The sequence below is a fragment of the Elaeis guineensis genome, chromosome 2 (genome assembly GCF_000442705.2).
Source record: "Elaeis guineensis isolate ETL-2024a chromosome 2, EG11, whole genome shotgun sequence".
Classification (NCBI taxonomy): domain Eukaryota; kingdom Viridiplantae; phylum Streptophyta; class Magnoliopsida; order Arecales; family Arecaceae; genus Elaeis; species Elaeis guineensis.
In genome coordinates, this window is record NC_025994.2 from 88,127,026 (window position 1) to 88,150,311 (window position 23,286).

At 37.6% G+C, this 23,286-nt stretch overlaps 1 protein-coding gene across 1 annotated transcript; it reads right to left on the reverse strand.

The window, feature by feature from the left end:
- Nucleotides 1-4,369: 4,369 nt before the first annotated feature.
- Nucleotides 4,370-22,819, reverse strand: LOC105054810 (5'-adenylylsulfate reductase-like 5). The gene is made up of 4 exons (XM_010936405.3): nt 22,438-22,819; nt 6,785-6,966; nt 6,552-6,676; nt 4,370-5,086 (listed from the first exon to the last, which is right to left on the reverse strand). Exons 1-4 carry the CDS (start codon nt 22,609-22,611, stop codon nt 4,659-4,661), a joined length of 909 nt encoding a protein of 302 aa, XP_010934707.1. The 5' UTR covers nt 22,612-22,819; the 3' UTR covers nt 4,370-4,658.
- Between the last annotated feature and the right edge of the window lie 467 nt (nt 22,820-23,286).

Sequence of the window (23,286 nt, forward strand, 5' to 3'; positions counted from 1 at the left end):
TATGGATTAGATCATCCAATATCCATATTTATCTTGTGATTAAAAATTCTATATCGATATTCATTCTGTATTCATTTCGGATTGAATTGGGTTAAGTAGAGCTGTGGGTTAGATCGGATCGAATAAATCAGAGACATTGAATTAAGTTGGATCGAATCAAAAATTTATCATGCAAATATTATAAAATAATTATAATTTTAAAATAAAAATTTAGATTAAAATTATAACTAATTTATCATTATCTATATTCAGTCTGTATTTATTTTAAATATTTTTAAAAAATTTATATTTATTTTAAATTTTAATTGGATCTGATAAAAATAATTTTATTCGGATCGTATCGGTTTGGCTGCCCAATGGGTGGATTGAAATTATTATTTTTAATTTTAATTTTAAATTATATTAATAGAGGTGAGAAAATGGATGATTTTTATTGTTACCATGTAGAGGTTGGTCATTATTTTGGACAAGTGAGCATTTATGCAGATCTTGTCAGCATTTATGCAGATCTTGTCATCTAGTTCCGGACGGAACTTTCAATTGTTAAAGTGATGTAACACCCGCAGTATTTCCCTTATTGCGAGGATGCTTGTGATTTTGAACTCTCGTAATTTGTTCTTCGAAAATTTTTATCATACAGCGATGCTAACATAGAAATCTGCGACACAATACATAAATTGCCAATCTCAAGCTTTGTTTCAGCTAGATCATATGCTTCACCTTCAAAACAGCTCATTAGCTTTTTTTTTTTTCCTTTTTCCCCGAAGGATGTGGGAGGCAGAAGGCCACCCAGCTTTTATCGAGTGGAAGAAGAGGGTATTCACAAACATTAACAGGAAAGAGAAACAGGGCAACGGCAGGTTTTAATAAATTTTGTTTACAGGCTTACAGGTTCTGCACAGAAGGAAACCAGGAAACAGAGCAAGTTTATGGAGGCTGACTCGGCACATACTGATGCTTGAGGACCAAGCGAAGCACTACGAGTTCGGAGCCTGGCAAACAAACCCCCACAAGAAATTAAAGTAAGCTGCAAGATGAGTATAAGAGGTCTTGAAGAAGGGCAGATGGCATGTTGACTTGGTGCCATATTCTTCCGTTCTCCCGCAATGAACTCTCCTCACATAAGTCGGACCAAAGGTCGAACAGGTAGATACCTTCACAAGCCAGAGACCGGAGAGATGCGTGTTTGTTGAGGAAAATTCTAGCATTCCTCTCTTTCCAGCAACTCCATGCGTTCTCTCCGATGAGCATTAGAGTCACTGGTTTGGTAGACTTGGAGAAGTTCCGTCTTGCCCATTCCGACCGTAGAACCCCAACAAATTGCAGATGGATCTCCAAATGGTACTAAAGAATGGGCAATCTGAACACGGATGAGCCAAAGTTTCGATAGGGTTTTGGCGTGACGCACATCCTCCCAAATTGTTCCCTATTTTTTCTACCAATGGCAAATCGAGCGTTGATCTTATCTTTCCAGCATAATTATAGAAAACACTTTATCTTGAGCCGGACATTGACGTAGAATAGCATGCTATACGTGTAGTAGATCGATCGTGTTGCCTGAGATCTCAAATAAATATTAAATAAAAAAATATATAAATTATAAAAAAATAAAATATTAAAAAAATAATTTATTCAAAAAAAATAAAGATCAAAACATAAATTTCTACGCATACAAATAATCTTTTATCTTTTTTTTTTATACATTTTTTTTCAAATCTTTCACATATTTCTTGTTGCGGCCAATCCCCTCGTCGCCTGATCGTCGGGAACGAGCACCTGCAAAAGAAAGTCCACACTGACCGGAGACGGCTCCGACGGAGACCCTCCGACGGTCAAGTCAGAGAGGAGACTAGGCAACAGTGAGAAGAAAGCAAAGAACTCAACGAGAGAGAGGGCAAGCATGTCCGTTTTTCTTTCGGCCCCCAGCACTGTAGCCTTCCCCGATATATATAGTGGAGCGTAGTATGACGCCGTCATTAATGGCGCAGACAATTGAGGAATTGTCAACTCACTGTAGACTGTCAGAGTCGCCGTGAAAGTGTCACGTCGTCGTGGGGCTGTCAAATCACTAGGGTTGACAATGCCCTAGGCGGGATGATGCCCTTAGGCGGCAGTGCCGCATGCTGCTGTCAGGACTGACAGCCTCTGGCAGTAGTACGGCGATCAGAAGAGTCGACCGACCTTAGGTCGGTGGCCGGCTGAGTGGCATCGGATGGAGATTCGGACTCCTCCGACGGTCAGTCGGGCACGTTGCGGGAGTCGGCCATCGGACTCCCTGGTGCAGTCGATCGAGAGAGCAGAAAAGGTCTGCCCGACTGGCATATCCTCGATCGGATAGGGAGCCGTCGATCGGTCGGTCACAGCACCCGACGACCGGTCGGTCGGTCGGATATGTCCGATTATAAGTCAGCATGAGCGGGATCGGTCGGTATTCCCCAATATTTCTGTATCATTCTTTACATGATTTTTCACACATTAAGAAATAATACTGAGAATAGAATCTTAAAGTCGTTAAAACCAATAACCAACAAAAAAACAAAATTCTAATTGGATTGAAACTTGGCAGAGACAAAGCAAAGCTGCACCTCACAACCTTAAGAGTTGATGAACTGATATGTAGATGCCGTCGTGAAGCTTTCCTTGCTACTTCTCTGCTTCGATTCGATCTTATCATCCTCATGGGTCAGGTTTATTGGCGCCAGCAGGACCTCAAGAGATTCATCTGGCTGTGATGAATGAGTAGAGGGTCTAATTTCCAGCTCGTGTGTCGGTGGAAGAAATCAGCCACTGCACTGCTTTTTCTTTTAGCTGAGCAAACAATAATGGGAAGATAATCCTCAGAGGTACTTCAACAATTGGTTGAATTGGTAAAAATCATTGAATGTTGGATATCAGCACATTGGGTTCGATCCGGCCCTTATTGTGCCGAACTTTCGTGCATTCTAGTTCTAGTTCTTAAAAAAAAACAGTAGTAGCAGCGGTAGTATTAGTATACAATAACAAAAAAGTCAAAGAAAAAGAGCAAGGGATGACCATCCTTCCATTCTTGGCGAATGTTTTTCAAACGAAGATATCCAACAGCGAATCCAGCATACAAATCTCAGGTCTAGGGGTTATCCATGCGCATTGTATGGTTGATCATCCAATCGGGGTCCTAACTGCATATAAACATATAACTCATTCTTAGGATGAGCTAGACGTGCAGTACATATCCATAGCCTTGGCTTGGCAGGGTGCATGTATGCACCGTGTTGCATGGATGATCAAATGCATCAAAGCATATGCACAGAACCACCCACCACTTCTCGCAGATCTCGTGCGCAAAATGTCCCACGTTTCCATGGGAGAATTGGACATGGTGACTGCTGCTAACCGGAGATATCCATAAGAGAGACTAGTTTTATTTATCCCCCTGAGATGTGTTCGTCGTCATGAGGGTGCCGTGGCGGCATGCATGTACCGATCTATGCATGTGCCGTTGTGAGTAAATATTCATCGCAATGGTGATACCACATCAATCTTGTAACAAGCCGATCAAAAATCGAAAATCAATGAAATAGTATAGGATATCATCATGAGAATCGGTGAAATACACGACAATCGATGAAATACAAACGTTCTCATTGATTTGTTACAAAATTGACATGGTATCACCGTTGCGATGAATATTTACTCGTTGCGGTAAACATAGCAAATGAGGCACGCGAGATCCCTACCACCAGCCCTTCATTTTCCTCTCCCACTCTACTTGCCGACGGCTGACTGGAAAAGATGCCCGCCGGCCTAATCTTAGCTCGAGTTTATTGAGGTTATGGTGATGGTTGCAACAAGACCGGTCTTACGAGACGATTGATATTGAACACTACACTTTTAGCTTTACATGGCCATTATCAGGTCTGTTTTTCGCCAATACATCCTGGTGCTTAACCAAAAGAAACCTCCCGTCACTTCGTTTCATGGAGCGTCTCGTTTGCAACTACCGTGCTGCAAACTACCGTAAGGACTGTTTGCAACTACCGTGCTGCAAACTACCGGAAGGACCAGACAGAAAGGTAGCATTTCACCAATAATAGCTAAAGCTGACATCACCCACTTGCACAACCTGAATTTAAGCAGCATAGCCAGAGTGTTCTCTGTCAGCCGAATCCTTTCATCTAAGTTGCATCAACCTACTAATTAGATCTGAAGAACACACAGCCAACGAGATTACAGGGCATCGCAATGGTGCGTCAAGCCTGTCATCAACGCATACAACATAAATTTCAAAGAAACATCTGAAGTACATGCAGGTGTAGAGCTTTCTAACGATTGCAAAGGAAGTGATGATAATAATAGTAGGGAAATAATTATGCTCAAGAATCGAACCATGTATCAAAAAGATTCCTTGACTGAAGGGTAATTATAATGAAAACCCATTATGGATTGTGCATTGCACTAGCAATGCAGACTACCATAAAATTAATATACAAAAAGATCAGGTCTCAAAAATTTACATGCTAGATGCTTACCATGTCCCCAATCCCAAAACAGAAAAAAAATACATAGATACATGATGACAACGAAATAGATGAGACGGGTTTACTCCTTGAGCACATGAAGACCCAGACCACCCACTGCTTTCCTCCCCATGGTCAGAAATGGAGTAAACAAGGATCAAATCATGAGTCGAGAGAGGCCACTCTGGAGGCAGATGACTCGCCCAGTGAGACAGAAGCAAGGGAGGAAGCCCAGGCACGAGCATTGTTCGCACCCTTCCGAAAGTTCCCCGTCTTATTGCAGAGCCTAAGCTTGCTCCACAGCTTCTTGATATCCAATACATGCTGTGCACGCTCCAAAAGCTGGCTCCATTCGCCCAAGATCCCCAAGTTCAGTTGCCATGCAAGTGAAAACCAGAAGGCTCTGAGGTAAGCAAAGATCACACAGAAGAAGCGCACAATTGCCTTTAGACAGACAAAAAGTAAACTAATTGCTATGTAAGGTTCGTGGGCTATCAGTTCCTTCAAAGATCCATGCCATGCCCGAAGGGATCTCACATTTCTTGAATTGCTGGGCTGGTCAACAGCAAAATATGAAACTGGATCAAAACCTGCATCACAAAAGCAGGATAGTGTAAGTGTAAATAAGATCTGAGCTATATTTTAACAGCAGTTTCCACAGTATCTGATGACCGCTCTTCCATCAGCTGATGCTTGCAATGCATGTAAGCACAGAATGTTTGTCAGTTTATCGGTATAGTACAAAGAAAAGACAGTTATGTTTCGAATGCTAACAATAATAAGGTAAAATTTAGATATTTAAACTCAAACAATCTCTTGAGAAAAGATGATTGGGTACACAATCAGAAGTGACGATAAAAAAGGGAGGGAATACACAAAGTAGAACATTGGGAAGCAAGGAAGGAAGGTTTTTAATTCTGGATTATATCAGTTATCTTGATAAGTGGTTGAGACCAAGATAAACTGAGCCCATATGGTAAATGGTAAAATTTTGAGGGAACACGAATTTTCCAAGATCTCGACCGATATTTTTGGGAAGCAAGGAAGGAAGGTTTTTAATTCTGGATTATATCAGTTATCTTGATAAGTGGTTGAGACCAAGATAAACTGAGCCCATATGGTAAATGGTAAAATTTTGAGGGAATATAAATTTTCTAAGATCTCGACTGATATTTTTGGACCAAGATATCAAAATCTTGGCCAATATGGTTAAAAAGAACTATATTTGAACATTAATTTCAAGATTTATTAATTAAAAACCTGTTTAAGTAAAAAGTGATTGAAAATATCAGCCTTATGGAAGTATCATATCGAACGACATCTCGGATTTTATCAATATATGTGGCCAAGATAACAGAGCTGAGATTTTTGCATATATGATACCAATAGAAACAAAGATCTCAGCTAAAATAAAAACTTCCAAGGAAGAGAGAAGATGGCTCTAAAACTCTTTATTATTGTTTTTCATAAATGCAATTCCTTTCTTGAAAGATTCAAGAGACCGGCTTTGAATGGAAATTAATTAATGAATGCAGTGTGGCCTGCTTTTGGCAGCAATCCTGCCCTTAGGGCACAGGGAAAAGAAACCTGGGTTTCAATCTACCGATGAATGATTCAGTAGTGTGAAGTTTTGCGATAATTCACGAGCACTTCATGAAGCACTGAAAAAGTTGCAGAATGTTTCAAGCCGGTTTCCTTTTACAAATTATTCACGCATTTTGTAAAGTTTCGCCAAATATTTCAACTATGCGACAACATTTGTGTCGAGCCAATCAAATCACAGTTGAACCCTAAGCCAAACAAGACAACAAAAACCGTCTAGATGCAAGAATTTGCTTCTTTCTATTGCTCTTGCTGCTGCAAGTTTAAGAATTAGGCCATGGTTCGAACCCATGTACCTACACCCAGTGACTTTTCCAACTGAGGCAGTTGGCACCCTCAAGGATTTTACCTTCAAGCAAGCTTTTGAAGACAGAGAGTTGTAGAAACCAATGTGCATTATGTGGATTAAGTAAAAACAATTGGAAGAAAACTAAAAAAGCTCAGGGGACTCACCTGTAGTTTTCTTGTAGAAATTCACAAGGGATTTGATGTCTTTTGAGCCACGGTATCGAACCATCATTGTTCCATTGGTTAGTAGTATAGCTGGAAAACTGTGAATCCCATACCTTGAGAAAACACTGCATGGCATGACAAGATATTAAACAGAAGCCTATTTGATGCTCAGAAAACAGATCATGTGTACCTCAACGCAACGAAGGTTACGGGTACAATAACTTGTCACATACCTTGGCGTCGAAGAAGATTCTTCAACTGCTAAGTGCTTTATTTGAGGAAACATGGAGCTGAGGGCATTAAAAACGGGTCGAGTATTGCTGGAGAACGGACACCACGAGGCAGAAAAGAAAACAGAGTAATATGCACTTTTCTGGCTGCGACTCAACTCTTGCTCAAGTGTCTCACCACTCACCTTCAAAAAAAAAAAAAAAAAAGAATAACATTAGATCTTTCTCTCCACCATAACCAACAAGAGAGTTTTCACATTAAACTTGCAAATAAACTCATAATCATAAATAGAGAAGATGTGGCTTAATGTCAACAAAGAGACCATGGTAATGGTGCCTCACAAAAGCAACACAATAATATCTGAAAGGGAAAAAGAAGAGAAAAAAATATGGATCGTAGGCCAACTACATTTTGTTGGCATCATGGCATCAAGAGAAAGGCAACTCTAAGTGATTCATGAGCATAAAAAGACTATTCAAATAAAGATATTTCATATATTTGAAATATATATATATATATATATATATATATATATATATATATATAACACCCTTAGAGATGAGTACACTAATCATTGATCTGACCCTGGAAAGCAAGCATTTGACATGAACTTGGAGAAACCACTTCAAAAACAACCAAAGTCTCATTTTTAATCAAGTCAAACAAACCATTTCAAAAATAAAGCACATTCTCACAAGATGGGGTGGAGCAGTTCTCTCTGGAAACAATTAAACAAGACAAAAAGCAAAACATTGACCTACAAATATGGATGTAAAAGTATCTCTAAAGTGTCTTTCAGGTGTTTCCTGGACAGTTGAGAAGTCGAAACATTCTCCCAACAGATAACCTGAACTTTCTGAATGCACTGCAACCAACTACATTTTATACCTCCAATCAGGCTACAGTTACAACTTCAGAGATAACTAGCTTTAAGAGTGAGGATCTCTTAAGAAAGAATAAAAAGAACGTTTGCAATGCTACCACAGAGATATCAGAAAATCTGCAAGCCATAACAAATTCACTAGAAATAAATAAAAAAACATCTTGCAAGGACGTTGGATTTCCCAAGAATGTTACTGTGGCTGGATTGGTTGGATTGTCAACATCCTCACACATACTTACTCCATCAGGTGGATGTAGAAAGGACTTTTTACACATCCAACCACAGTAACATGCTTGGGAAATTTCAAGATTCCATTTCCTTTTACTTATGTGAACAATGTCACAAGAAATTTTCTGTGATACCCAGCCCAAAACTTTTCCCCACACGAATTGTGACGCATGAAAAAATGGGGGCAGGGGAGACTCCCGATAGGAGTCTTCTTCTCCGGTGAATCTCGGGAAGAACAGGAGTCCTAGAGCCACCGGAATCCTAGGGCTCTCTATAAATAAACTCCTCCCCCTCCCTCAAGCCCTCCACCGGCAAAGATCGAATCTTTTTCACCCTCTTTTCTCCCATTGAAGCCGCAGCCTCCCTTGCTTGTGCCCACCAGAAAACGAAGCCAAGGCATCGCTAGAGCACGAGGTAAGCCCTGATCCCACCTCTCTCTCTATTCCCCTTCTTCCCATGCCCTTGCGCACGATCATCGGCTGTTAAGTTCGTCGAAAAATCATGAAAACGAAATCCCCGATTTTTGGGCCTTTTTCTATGATATCCCGCCGTTCGGCCCTCCCGCCAGCCATCCTTTGCATCGTCGACCATCGGTCGTCCATTGCCGGACCTCCGACTGCACTGCCACACCTCGTCGGAGCACGAGCCACCAACCCCAACACTCTCCCCTGTTCGACCAAAGAAAAAGGCAGAACAAAAAGAAAGAAAGAAAAAAGAAGAAAAGAAAAGAAAAAAGAAAGAGAGAATTCTCTCTCTCTCTCCTCTTCTCCCTAGGGTTTTTCTCCCTCTACTCCTCTCTCTCCATCTGATCCATGAACCCCAATATGAATCTAAGATAAAAACATGATGACCCAAAGTCGCTTTAATATCCGTGCAAGATGACGGACCCCACCCCCACCATATCAAATACCTTTGAAATCCACTATTAATGAATCCTGTTGATTGATCTTAGCCTTGATTCCAATCTATGCTTCATGATTCTTTGATCAAATCACTTAGATCTGATCCTCGACTCGAAGATCCTGAATTGTCCCGATGTCCGAACAGCCAGTCGAACCAACCACCCAATCTACAGTCCCTTTTTCTTATGATTGAATTTATCAAATAAGAATTAATTATATTTTTAATATGTAAAATAGGTTTGATAAATGCATCGAGTAAAGCTTGAAGGGCTAGGATGGAAGAGGTAAATAACTCCAACACTTCTTATTTATTTTTGAACTATCGATTATTTTATCATAAAAAGGATTATTCTATGTTTTCATAAATAAGGATCGAGCATATGCACTATGAAATTCATGATTTATCGCAACATAGTGATTTTATGAATATTTTAAAACAGATAATTTTTTATGAAATATAAACTCCATATTTATGAAATTTATGTTTTGTCATGAAAAGAAATTTCATAATTGTGTTACTGCTAAAACTTATTTATAAATCATGAACTTTATGAAATTATCTAGTATCTTATTTATGCATGATTTAAGAAAATTGGATTCGATGATGTATGATTTAAGAGTGCTTGCTTTAAGAAAACATGATTTAAAAAGCACGACTATGGGCTCTCAGATACTATGTATGACCCTGCCAATGAATAATAGTAATTGGTATATGACCTTACCAGTGGATAATAATAATTGGCATACGATCCTACCATTGAATAATAATAGTTGGTACACGATCCTACCAATGAATAATAATAGTTGGTATACGATCCTACCAATGGATAATAGTAGTTGGTACATAATCATGACCCTATCACGGATATAATAGTGATCTTAGCATTTAATCTGAGAGAATTATGATATGACAAAATGATAGATGACTTATGACTTCATATACGAAATTAACATGATTTATGAATTTGTTTATTCTATGCATTGAAAGCTATGTTTATATAAATTTCATGATTTATGCATATGCAAAAGCATGATTTATTTATGATATACTGTTATTATAAAGATTTTATGTTCCAATGATAATCTTCTCTAAATAATTTATTGATGCACGTATAAACTTATGCTTAATCCGGATAAAAATGTAAGATTTACTTACTGAACTGGTGTAGCTCCTATCTTTTTCTTTTTTCTTTTTCTATCCAGACGAATAAAGTTAAGAATAAAGGATGATCTAGGCTTGAGGGTCTACGCCAGTAAGCATAGAGATTTTACAGCTGAAACTCAATTTATAGGATAACCATGATCTTTAGTCAACTATTGATGAATTTTGAGACATGGATTTGGTACTATATTTTGGATTTAGTCGCTCTGAACCAATTTTGATTAATGTACTTGATGAATGACATAATTGAATCTTTTATTATATTTTACTTATGATGAGTTTTAGCTGATTATGATTGTCAGACTTCATGTTATCAAGAGCAACATCCCTCAGTAGTATGATCGTGTTATATCCCAAATTTGAGGCATGACATTTTATGGTATCGAAGCAATAGAATTGATCATGGATAGAATTTAAAATTTTAGCAATGGATAATTAGATCTCATTTAGCTAGATCACGTTTAATTGAATAAGAGTAGATAAGTTTTTTTAGACTTCATGTTGCTCATTTAAAGAAGCTAATTAATACTAGTATTTTTGATAGATGACGATGAGCAACGGGAGGGATGAAGTCTTAGCGAACCTGCTATTAAAAGGACAGGAGCAAGAAGGATTATGGAGGAGATGCCAACCAACCAATTGAGCAGGCCCCTAATGCACCAGCCACTCAAACAGATATTGCTGGAGTATGCCAAATGGTGGCTCAGCTTATTCAGTAATAAAAGCAGACTCAAGCCGGTCCTCGATTTACACCATCTTTAGAGTCATATCACGAGAGATTTAAAAGGCTTAACCCACCATCATTTGAGGGTGGATCTGATCTTTTGATTGCAAAGACCTAGATTCAAAAAATGAAAAAGATGTTTGATGTACTACAGTATTCTGAGGATATGAAGGTTAGGCCAGCCATACCTATGCTTAAAGAAAATGTCGAGTTTTGGCAGACTACAATAAATATTGTATATGAAAATAATGATACTCAGCTGATATGAGAGGAGTTCAAAAAGATATTTTATGATCAGTATTTTTCTGAGTCAGATTAGTAAAAGAGAATGAGTTCTTGACTTTAAGGCAAAAAGACGACATCACAATACTGAGGTATGCGAATAAATTTAACAAGCTATACTGCTTTTACCCCCAGCTTATGGAGTTCGAAAAGAGAAAAGCTAACAGATTTGAACAAGATCTAAGATATAGAATTCGGTCTCGTCTGTCTTTTCATATTTTCAATGATTACGAGAATGTATTAGAATGAGCTTTAAAAGTCGAATCAGATATTAAAAAATCGAAACAAGAAAGAGAAAATAGAAAGAGGTCTAGACCAATAGAAACTTAGAGTGACCAGTATGACAACTTAGAGAATAACTCTAATAAGAAAAAAGGAGCAGAGACTTATGAGTATGGTGATAGAAATCATAGTAGGCCTTGCTATAAGAAGCTCGAAATGTGCTTTGAGTGCGGCAAGAAGGGACATTTGGCATGGAATTATCTTAACAAAAAGAATGACGATAAGTCCGATTAACTCACTGATCTGAACCGAAAAGGAAATGCACAAGTATTTACTTTAACTGAATAGGATGCCGATGCAAGTGATCAAGTAGTTACAGATACCATTCTAGTCACCCCATTAGATGCTCATATGCTATTTGATTACAAATTTTTCACATTCCTTTATATCTTCCAAGTTTAACTATATATTTATAGAATTGAATAAGTTATTACATGTTATTTCTTTTCTTAAGAAAAGTTATTCTCACCAATGTCTTGTTTAAGAATTGCATCATTTTAAATGAGAGAGCTAAGGTTGATGAAAATTAGTCAAAGTATGGTAAAGATGATATAAAGATAGTATCCTCACTTATTTGAAAATAAAGATAAGCCAAGTTTCGAGGATGAAACTTTTTTTAAGAGGAATAGAATGTGATACCCAGCCCAAAACTTTTCCCCACACGAATCGTGAGGCATGAAAAAAACAAAAAAGGGGGGAGAAGAAGACTCCCATCGGGAGTCTTCTTCTCTGGTGAATCCGAGAAGAACGGGAGTCCTAGGGCCACCGGGACCCTAAGGCTCTCTATAAATAAACCCCTCCCCCTCCCTAAGGCCCTCCATCGATGAAGATCGAGTCTTTTTCTCCCTCTTTCCTCCCATTGAAGCCGCAGCCTCCCTTGCTTATGCCCACCAGAAAACGAAGCCAAGGCATCGCCAGAGCGCGAGGTAAGCCCCGATCCCACCTCCTCTCTCTATTCCCCTTCTTCCCATGCCCTTGCGCACAATCTCCGACTGTTGAGTTCGTTAAAAAATCATAAAAATGAAATCTCCTATTTTTGGGCCTTTTTCTATGATTTCCCGCCGTTCGGCCCTCCCACTGGCCGTCCGTTGCTTCATCAACCATCGACCGCCCGTCACTGGACCTCCGACCGTGCCGTCGCACTTCGTCGAAGCACGAGCCACCAGCACCAACACTCTCCCCTATTCGGCCAAAAAAAAGGCAGAACAAAAAGAAAGATAGAAAAAGAAATGAAATGAAAAAAAAAGAAAGAAAATTCTCTCTCTAATTTCTCTCTCCTCTTCTCTTTAGGATTTTTCTCCCTCTACTCCTCTCTCTCTGTCTGATCAATGAACCCCAATATGAATCTAAGATGAAAACATGATGATCCAAAGTCGCTTTGATATCCGTGCAAGATGACGAACCCCATCCTGACCATGTCAAATACCTTTGAAATCCATTATTAATAAATCCTGTTGATTGATCTTAATCTTGATTCCAATCTATGCTTGACATATTCTTAATCAAGTCGCTTAGATTTGATCCTTAACTAAAAGATCCTGAATTGCTCCGATGTCCGAACAGTCTGTCGCCTTTTCTTATAATTGAATTTATCGAATAAAAATTAATTATATTTTTAATATATTAAATAGTTTTGATAAATTCATCGAGTGAAGCTTGAAGGGCTAGGACGGAAGAGATAAGTAACTCCGACACTTCTTACTTGTTTTTGAATTATTGATTGTTTTATCATAAAAAAGATTATTCTGTATTTTCATAAAATAAGGATCGAGCATGTGCACTATGAAATTCATGATTTATCGCATCATAGTAATTTTATGAATATTTTAATATAAATAATTTTTTATGAAATATGAACTCCATAGTTATGAAATTTATGTTTTGTCATAAAAAGAATGATTTCACGATTGTGTTACTACTAAAATTTATTTATAGATCATGAACTTTATGAAATTATTTAGTATCTTATTTATGCATGATTTAAAAAAATTGAATTCGATGAATTATGATTTAAGAGTGCTTGCTTTAAGAAAATATGATTTAAGAAGCACAACTATGGGCTCTCAGATAGCTATGTACGACCCTACCAATGGATAATAGTAATTGGCATATGACCTTACCGATGGATAATAATAATTGACATATGACCTTGCCGATAGATAATAATAGTTAGTATACGACCCTACCAATGAATAATAGTAGTTGATATACAATCCTGCCAATGAGTAATAGTTGGTACATGATTATGGCACTGACGCAGGTATAATAGTGATCTTAGCATTTAGTCTAAAAGAATTATTCAGAATTATGATATGGCAAAATGACAGATGACTTATGACTTCATATATGAAGTTAACATGATTTATGAATTTATTTATTCTATACATTGAAATCTATGTTTATATAAATTTCATAATTTATGCATATGCAAGAGCATGATTTATTTATGATATAGTGTTATTATGAAGATTTTATGTTCCAATGATAATCATCTTCCCTAAATGATTTATTGATACATGTATAAACTTATGCTTGATCCAGATAAGATAATGTAAGATTTACTTACTAAGCTGGTGTAGCTCACATCTTTTTCTTTTTTCTTTTTCTGTCCAAATAAATAAAGGTAAGAATAAAGGATGATCTAGGCTTGAGGATCTACGCCAATGAGCATGAAGATTTTGCAGCTGAAACTTAATTTATAGGATAATCATGGTCTTGTAGTCAACTATTGATGAATTTTGAGGCATGGGTTTGGCATTCTATTTCGGATTTAGTTGCTCTAAACCAATTTTGATTTATGTACTTGATGAATAATCGAATTGAATCTTTTATTATATTTTATTTATGATGAATTTTAGCTAATTATATTTGTCAGGCTTCGTGTTATCAAGGGCAGCATTTCCCGATAGCATGACCGTATTATGTCCTGAATTTGGGGCGTGACATTTTCTATGGCTAAGATACCAATGCATGAGGTTTCTTATTTTAGGGTAAATTATCAATGATGCAATCAAATGATGGGCTTCTACAATGATTTAATTAGATCAACACTTCATCCAAATCTCCAGCAAATCATGAATAAAATAGATTGGTAATAAATATGAGCTCATTTTATTAGTCCATACCATTAAAAATGGTAAAATTTGAGGAAAATAGGAAGAAGGAGAGCTGAGTAAAAAGAAGAGAAAAGGTAGAGCATGCTGGCCTCCATGGACTCAAAGAACCAGGAAAACACAAAGCCTTTCCCTTTGATGTAGATAAATGAAATCATCAAGCTTAACTCTTTTAATAACTCTTAAGACTACTGGGACTTGGGCCTGCCATTGGCAATTCTCTCAAATTTCGGGATGCAAATGGGTCAGATCGGATCGGATTGGATCATAAGTGATCCTAATCGGATCTAAATATTAGACCCAAACTCAGCCCAATAGAAGATCGGGTCAAGTCGGATCATATCCATGATCAAATTTCTTGACCCAATGGATCATTTAGATCGGGTCGGATCTATGTATGACCTGAACCCGTATTTCAAACCTGATCCTGATCCATGAAATACGGGTTCAATTCGGATCCGAATCCGGATAGGTTCCGGTCTGGGTTATTAATAACAAGATCAGTAAGTACTAAATAACGGCTATCATGGCACTATTTTGTGCAGCAACACTACCTGAAGATTTGCTTTTCTTCAATGTGTGCTTTTTATTGTTGGCTTATATACCAATTTTCAAACTGTCAAGCAGATGTTGAATCTATTGCCTGTTTTTAACCCATATCTAGTTCTACTTATGTTCTTATTCTTGTTGATGTTTCAACTGAAGTCTATGAAGCTAAAGTACCAAAACCCAACTAATGAGAGCATGTAAAAATAAGTACCAAGATATTTGATGTAATTTGAAAAGCTAGTGATGACAACCAACAACCTTTGATCTATAGAATCTTGGTTCTTTGCCAACCTGCCTGTAAAGTCTGGGCAAATGAAGATAGGAGGAAGTCAAGAAGTTCTATTTTATCTATTTTCCAATCAGTATACTTCTATCACTTCTATAATGTTAGATGAATAAATATTATAATTCTACTTCCATTATGCTTCTTTTGACATATATTTAAAATCTTGAATGAGGTTGATGGAGCAGCAGAAATGAGTCTAAAAGGACCATCTTCCAAAGAATCGAAGGATTGTACTATAAACACAAACGAAGAAATAAAAGAAACAAAAAAGAGTAGAGCTTTGAACTTCAATAAATAGACGAGAATGAAACCAAGGAAGGTAATCATGGCCGGATCTTGTAATAAGTTAATTTGGGTCTTATATTGGATTCGGAGCGGATCGGATCGGGTCATTTATCTCAAGATCCAAATCAACCCAAAAGTCTCTATGAATCAGGTTGGGTCGGATCAAAATTCAATAAATCCAAACCCGATCCCAAAAATAGAACAGATCCAATTTTAGAACCCGACCCAGATCCACGGGTCCTTTAAAATGGTTCAAGTCGGATCTATGTAGGTCGGGTCACGGGTTAATCTGACCCATTTGCAACCTTACTCAAATTTGAATTTAATCTTTAAAGTGATGATTTAAAGCCTCGACAACTTACATTTAATATGTTATCTCTAGCTTATAAAAATGAACCTCGTGTATGGGCATGCAATATGCATGAGTTTGTTATAATACTGGTGCACAAATCTACGATTTAATGCAGGTTTAATCCAGGAGTCGTCAGAGCCAAACTTTCTGCAAAGTTACTATCTTGGCATTTTGGACCACAAAAAGGCCACTTCTCAGCATGATGCAAGACAGAACATGATTGAAACCCTTCATTTTTGGGTTTACCTAAGTTGGTTAAAACCCTCCATTATTAATTGAATGACAGGTGCAATTGCTTGAAATCCAACCCAATAAACAATTCAAGAGAAAGAAAAGCAAGGCATTGCACTTACAAATCACTAGGTTCAAAATGATCTATGCTTGACAATGAACTTCATGGATGCTATTAAATGAACAATTGGACACACACCTAATTACCACCACAATTTGAATCTTCATTTTTCCCTCTTTCCCTAAATCTATTCCATGGCTACAAGATCTTAATGAGTTAGTTGCTCCTTAGTAGCATACGTGTTTAAATTACATACCCTCCTGCCAAACTGCCTTTCTTGTTTCACAGCAAGTACTTCTTTGGTGAGATGTTGCCAGGATGTAAATTCATCATCAAGATAGGCAGACTGCCCTGAAGCTCAGACTCAGTTACGGAAGTTTTTTATCATACCATAATAGGAAAAGCCAATAATGCCAGAACACAGAGATCAAGGTTACGGGTTGATGAAAAGTGTTCTGAAAACAGGGACCAGAGCAATCCATTTTGACAGCTGGCTAATGACAAGTTCAACCATGAACCGTCAGTTGACCCATGATATCAAACCTAAAAACTATAAAATTATAAATTATCAAAAATAAAAAATATTTGAAAAAATATTATAAAAACAGATAAATACTCATGCCATCATCTTTATCGATTTAGTTTCTGCTCAGACATCTCTGTATTACAATTGATATGGATCCCTTAATACTTCAATCTATGCACCATATGGCAAAGTCAAGCCATTGGTGGCTTTAGTCCCCAGATAATAAACAAGAGCATGACACTTTCCACTTCAGGAATCATCAGTAAAAATTTAAAACTGGTAAATTACTGGACCAAATAGTCAGCAACAGAATCACAAGACAACCAGATAACAAGATCACGAATTAAGCATCAATGCAAGTCCACATCTGGTTAAATAGGACCACATTTACTCCTATGTATAAATTAGCACTCATCTTTTTTTGAAAAAAGTTTGAATAGGACTCCAGAACCCCAACCTACTTTCTCATAGAACCTCTGTCAATGAATCTGTACTTATACCAACAAACACAAGTGCCAAGCAGTTTCATGATTATTATCATGTTCACAAGGGGAAAAATTCAATGCAAGAGGAAATTGCTGGAAAACAATGATGGGAAAAATATTTTCCCAAGATGATGCCGGGAAATTGTTGGCCGAGCACGACTGCGGGATCATGAAGATGAAAAGATTGGTGGCTTACAAACTCTTCCTAGTGACTGCTATTTGATGAGATCTTTCTGGTGACTTCCTCCCACTGCCCTTCTCCCATTTTCCTTCTTCCAGAGTCCAGCGATGAACTCAAGGATCAGGCGGCTGCACGAAGGAAAGCTATAGCTTTCCATTTAAGGAAACCTGTGGATTGGGCAAAAAATAGTTTATGCTTTTAGCTTAACTCTAAAACTGATTTGCCTGAAGGCCATCCAACCTTTGACAGATGGATTTTTATGAATAGCAGGTTTAGACTTAACCTAACCCGTACATGCGGCAGGTGGTTGGTCTACCCAAAGATGTCTCAAATCATAAGATTTGTCATCACAAAAACAAACAAGATTACTTATAGAAGGAAAATAAAACCGAAACAAACAAATTACAGGAAGAAAAATGGCATAGGCAAAAGATGATAAGTTCCATGCACAAAAAGCATCTTCCAAATTAAATGAGCAGAAAATTGCAACAAACATCTAAGCACAGGTCAAAGCATCAAAAAGCACTGTCTGATGTTGACGAACTCAAGAAGTACAACAGTTGTGGCTAGCTGTCTACCGTACACTTCAACAAATCAAGACTGAAAATAGCAACAAACAATAGCAACTGTGAAGGGCATTAGCTAGAATAAGCCAAAAATAGTTAAAACTAAGAATTTATGGAAAAAAGTACACCGAATATATAATAATTCAGTAATGGTACTATAAACCTTAACCTATCAAGACCCATCCCATCAACTTGAGCAACTACAACAACAATCTTACACTCCAGTCAAATGGATGTTCACAAGAATTTAGGACTGCAAACATGAGCAGCACGGGATCGGATCGACCCAGGCTCAATTCAGGCTCAGATCAACTAGAAAACAAGTCAACCTCAAAGAGTTTTTGGAGTTTGACTTATAAATGAGTGGAGCTTGAACATAAGCCAGTTGCAAAAATAATGCGTAACTTCAGCTCAGCTCAGTAAAAGCTCAGTTTAACGCTTAAACGAGCTCGGCTTGAATAGCAGAAGTCAAACTCAGCTCAAGCACAAGCCGAGTTTGTGCAGCTCATGTATATAGTGAACCAAGTTCGAGCAGCTCATGTACATGGTGGGCCATGCTCCAGCAGCCTACTACTCGGCTCAGCTCGTCTGAACCCCTATGCATGATAATAGTTAACATTTTCCTAGTTGAAAGAAAACTGCATCAATATAGATACAGACAGACATATAACACCTGAATACTCAAAAGAAAACTGCATCAATATATGTACATACAGACATATAACACCTGAATACTCTATGAGAATGGGCAGGGTGCAAGAATACTATAAGGACATCTTGCAAAAATTTAAAAAAAATGGAAACCCATGTACACACAAAGCAAGAATATCCTTACTGTTTATTAGCTAGAAAAGAATCATTATAAGCTCTACCATGATCCATCCCCAACATGTCACTATGTAACAAAACCAGACTACCGGCAATCATGGTATTTGTGATTTGATTTGATTATGTTTGGATCCTTAGCCTATTAAGGAGGCCAGGGCTTAAGTGGGAAAAGTATGTGAGAGACCATACGAGCATGTGTTTAGTCCCATATCAGTTATGTGCTGATTAGAACTTGGGTACTTATACAAAAATCAGGAAACCAAGTTGTCCTCCATTGTTACATGCCGAGTCATTACAAATGGTATCAGAGCAATATGGCCCAAGGTTTTAGATCTCGTGGAACGTAGATGTCCTGGTTTCTCCATGGAACGCAACATCCTACAGTCCTGTCCCATCCTGTCCCGCCAATGGTTCGGGTCATGCATCCGGATAGATGTCCTCTATCTCTCTCCCCTTCTTCTTTCATTTCTTTCTTTCTTTTCTTTCTTTGCTTATTCCTTCCCTTCATTCCTTTCCTTTTACTTTCTCTTCTTATCCCTTTCTTTCTTTTCTTTTTTCCCTTTTTTCCCTCTTCTCTCTTTCCTTTCTTCCTTCTTTTCTTTTCTTCTCTCTTTCTTTCTTTCTTTTTTTCTTCTTCTTTTTTCTTTCACTTTTTCCTTTTCACCATCTTTCCATCCTTTCTTTCTTTCCTCATTCTTCTTCTTTCCCCAATAGATGGATTTCAGAGTCATAATCCCCTTTCGGTCCTGTTTTCTTACAAGAACGAGATGAGATGGCCAGGATGCCCCTCGTTCCACCGGGATATCAAACCTTCACATGGCCCATGTAGACAAGGGCATTGCAAGTTGAGCCCATCTAAGACTAACCATGGGACAATCATAGTATTTGCGATTGGATTTGATTACATTTAGACCCATAACATGGCAGGGATACCAAACCTTAAACAAGGAGAGTATGTGAGGATTCACGCGGGTATATGCTTAGTATCACATGAAGTATGCGCTAGAGAGATCTTAGTTACTTATACAAGCTAAAAAACTCAAATAATACCTTCTAGATAGCCTTTTGCATAAGATCATGGGCCATTAAACCGACTTCTGACACAATGTCAAAATATGCTGATGATCATGCTTCCAATAAATTTTGGTGGATACCAAGCATCTTTAAGTCAATGTGGCATGAGGCATTTTGACCATTTAGGGATGCTTAGATGTCAGACTTCAAGGAAAGACCTATTACAGCTCCCATTTAGACTTTTTGAGGGGAAAATTTTGGTTGTTTGGGGATGGTAATAACTTATATGGAATTGAATTCCGCAAATTTACATATTAAAGAGGGCAAAGAAAATTCCCCTCCAAAAACTAAAAATAAAGAGGACAAGTAAAATGGCAATATAACATTTATGGGATACCAAATCAAATATACTATTTTTATGTCCAAATCCGCTATCCACCTAGACGAACATATTGCCAATTGTTTCCAATTAAGGACTAAATGTTTTAGCACATTAACCTTATCTAAATTAGGGAATTCATGGAAATCATTTGTATGGCTACTATAGGTGTACATAAACAAATATATATATACACACACATATACATAGAGAGAGACAGTCAGGCCGGAATCAAGTTGACCAGATTTGGACTCAAATTTGGTCAGGTCAAAACTTTATAATTAGAGTTCTACATCAATGATCCAAACCATTGAATATGATCTACTACCTCAAAATTACTTGTACACAAAAAATCATATGATTTGGAGACCCCTAATCTATACATCAAGTAGCCAAAAATTGGACAGCCTAAATAAAATTGAATTAAATGTATTTTTTGATCAGTTGATGTATAGGCTAGGGGTTCTCAAATCATATGATTTTTTATGTTCAAGCAATTTTGAGATAGTAAATCATATCCAACAACTTGGATCATCAATGTAGGACCCCCATTGTCCAATTTTGACCTAACAAAATCTGAGCCTAAATCCGATCGACCTTACCCAAGTCTCTCTCTCTCTATATATATATATATATATCAAGCATAACATAAAATATGCAACAAAAATATATGGTTTTCTCAAAACAATCATTTAAAAAATCTCAATATCTTTCACAACCCTTTCATAGTGTTAAGACTTTTGTAAAGCAAAATGTAAACCTCGTATTTATTTCTGATACACCATTTACCTAACATGGTAGTGTACAGTTTCGCTTAAAAAGCTAAGAAATAATCACTACTAACTAAATTAAGCACTAAAAAAATGAAAAATATGTATTGTTTAAAAATATTGACCAATGAAATTCCTCTCTTTTTTCTCTATGCTCTTACGAGTTTGATGTTTGAATACTTTGACCCTAGCTTGACTCCAGCTAGATAGCCCTCTGCAGAAGCAACTGGTGGTTTGTAGAACCCTCCAATGCTTCTGCCTTAAAATCACATTGGATGAGGCTTAAGCACAGTGCTTCAATCCTCCTCAAGACTTTCATTCACTGAGAGATGTTTCCCAAAAAAACTCAAAAGACTAAAGTCATAAATGTGTGATATCACTATTAATAATGATAAATCTGAATTTGGCCAGGCTAGTGAAACACTACACATGCACGTGGTGCATAAGCAGCTTAATTACAGCAGAAAAAGAATAATTATATATATAATGTGCATATCGGCATACATTTTGGAAAAGATTTAAGAAACTTTCAATCATTTTGTCAACAGCATATGCATGTTGACTATTTGGATGTGTTCCGGTGTTGCAACCTGCAATATAAGGATACTATTATAGCTTACAAAAGAACAGCACGTAAGTATGTTGCCAAGACATCTCTGGTTGTTTGTACCTCAATAACTGTGAGACATGAAATCTAGATTGTTATTTTTATCTCCAGGTCTTCTTACTTTCCTTCCTAGATCTTCATTTATCGATTATACTAGAACATGTTGCCAGTTAATTTCCCACTTTAACATTAAATATTTTAGCATTTATCTTTATATCAAGTACTAGTATCCAAACCCCTTAAATTTTCCTAACTACACATGCTTCAAAGGACAGCGTCAAGCATGAAACTGCATGCAAAATGTTCAATTTTCCCTTGAATGCATGGGAATAACACGTACTACAGAATAAGGATGCGAAAAGACCATCAGAATTCAGTCAGATAATCCAGAAAACAAGGGTTATTGACAGAGTTATTTCCCTGAAAAGAGCAACTCAAGGAGAAATCAAATAAACTCTTTTATAGTGATGAGAATTGAAAAGGCCTTGACGAGTCCACCGGCAACCTCGGCACCTCTCTAACAGCAATACTTAAAAGCAATGCATGCATATCATATTTTTCCGGCAAACAAGTTTGCATGTTGCCCGCTGCAAAATGTGAAGACAACAAAATCACACATGTACGAGCACAAGCCAGTATTAGGATTCTTTCACCGTTTCACTCCAATAAAGTTAGAACATATAGAATCTGGCCGTGAGAAAATCAAAACCTCAATCCAAGAAATCTCATGATGCAAAGTTATTAGAAGCCCCAAAATCATATGGGCAAATCCCAGAGAATCTCCAAAAAGCTCCCACCTTTCAATGGCTACGAACGATGAAACCAAAATAGCATGACCAAGACGCGAGTTTTAAGAGAATTTTCTAATCCCACATAGAGAGAATCGAAAGAGATCCACGAAAAACAAGGACTATGCGCATACAAAGAAGCAAATACCATGGAGGAAAACAAAACCCTACCTCCAGAGGCGACGACGGCTCGATCCAAAGAGGGCATTGCGATTTGACGACGTCGAGGAAGGCGATGTCCGATCGAAGACAGAGAGGCGCCGCCATCGCCGCGGCGGAGGATCGGGAAAAGGAGACGGAGGCGACGGAGAGAACGAGGAGGAGAGGGAGAGGGTAGACGGCCATGGAAGGAAGGGAACAAGGGAGAAGGCGAAGGGATGGAGGTGGAGATGGGAAGCCGAGAGCGGGAAAGGTGGGATCTTTTTCTCTCTCTATCCTCTTGGCTCGCCGCCCCTCTTTTTCGCGGATGGATTGCTCCGGTCTTATTATGGGTCATCACTTCTTCTACCGCCGTTTTATTCTCCCTCTCCTTCGCCAATCCGGACCTCTCGCCAAACGCTCCCTGCGATTTTGTCGAAGGTCAGGCATGTGTACATAGATAAGCCCCTTACTTTCTAATAATTACATATAAGTTCTTGGTAAATATTCTTGCCAAAATTAATTTATACGTATCTTTCGAGCTTTACTTCAAAAAAAAATTAAAAAAAATAAAAAAATGCCTCCCGTGCTGAAAGAGCGTAAAACATTTTATGAAAAATTTCTTCTTGATATCAACCTCCAATGGGCATACCATTTACTATTTTTCTTCTGCAAGTCTTAAATAATTTAGATGTTTCTTCTTCATCATGTATCTTATTTTTATTTGATGTCAAATGATGAGAATTGAAGGGCTAATGAGCAAAGGACATCTATTACCTTATCATTATAAGTGAAACTCATGAATTTCAATCTTTTACCTTGTTTCAACTCCAGTTCTTTAATATTTTTACTAAGCACCAGATGCCCCACCATGCAAACTTA

Coding starts and splice junctions, on each gene's coding strand:
- LOC105054810 (XM_010936405.3), bottom strand. CDS start 22,611: ATGGCCGTCTACCCTCTCCCTCTCCTCCTCGTTCTCTCCGTCGCCTCC. Junction 6,967..22,437: donor AGCCGTCGTCGCCTCTGGAG/GTAGGGTTTTGT, acceptor TTTTTTTTGAAG/GTGAGTGGTGAGACACTTGA. Junction 6,677..6,784: donor GAATCTTCTTCGACGCCAAG/GTATGTGACAAG, acceptor CATGCCATGCAG/TGTTTTCTCAAGGTATGGGA.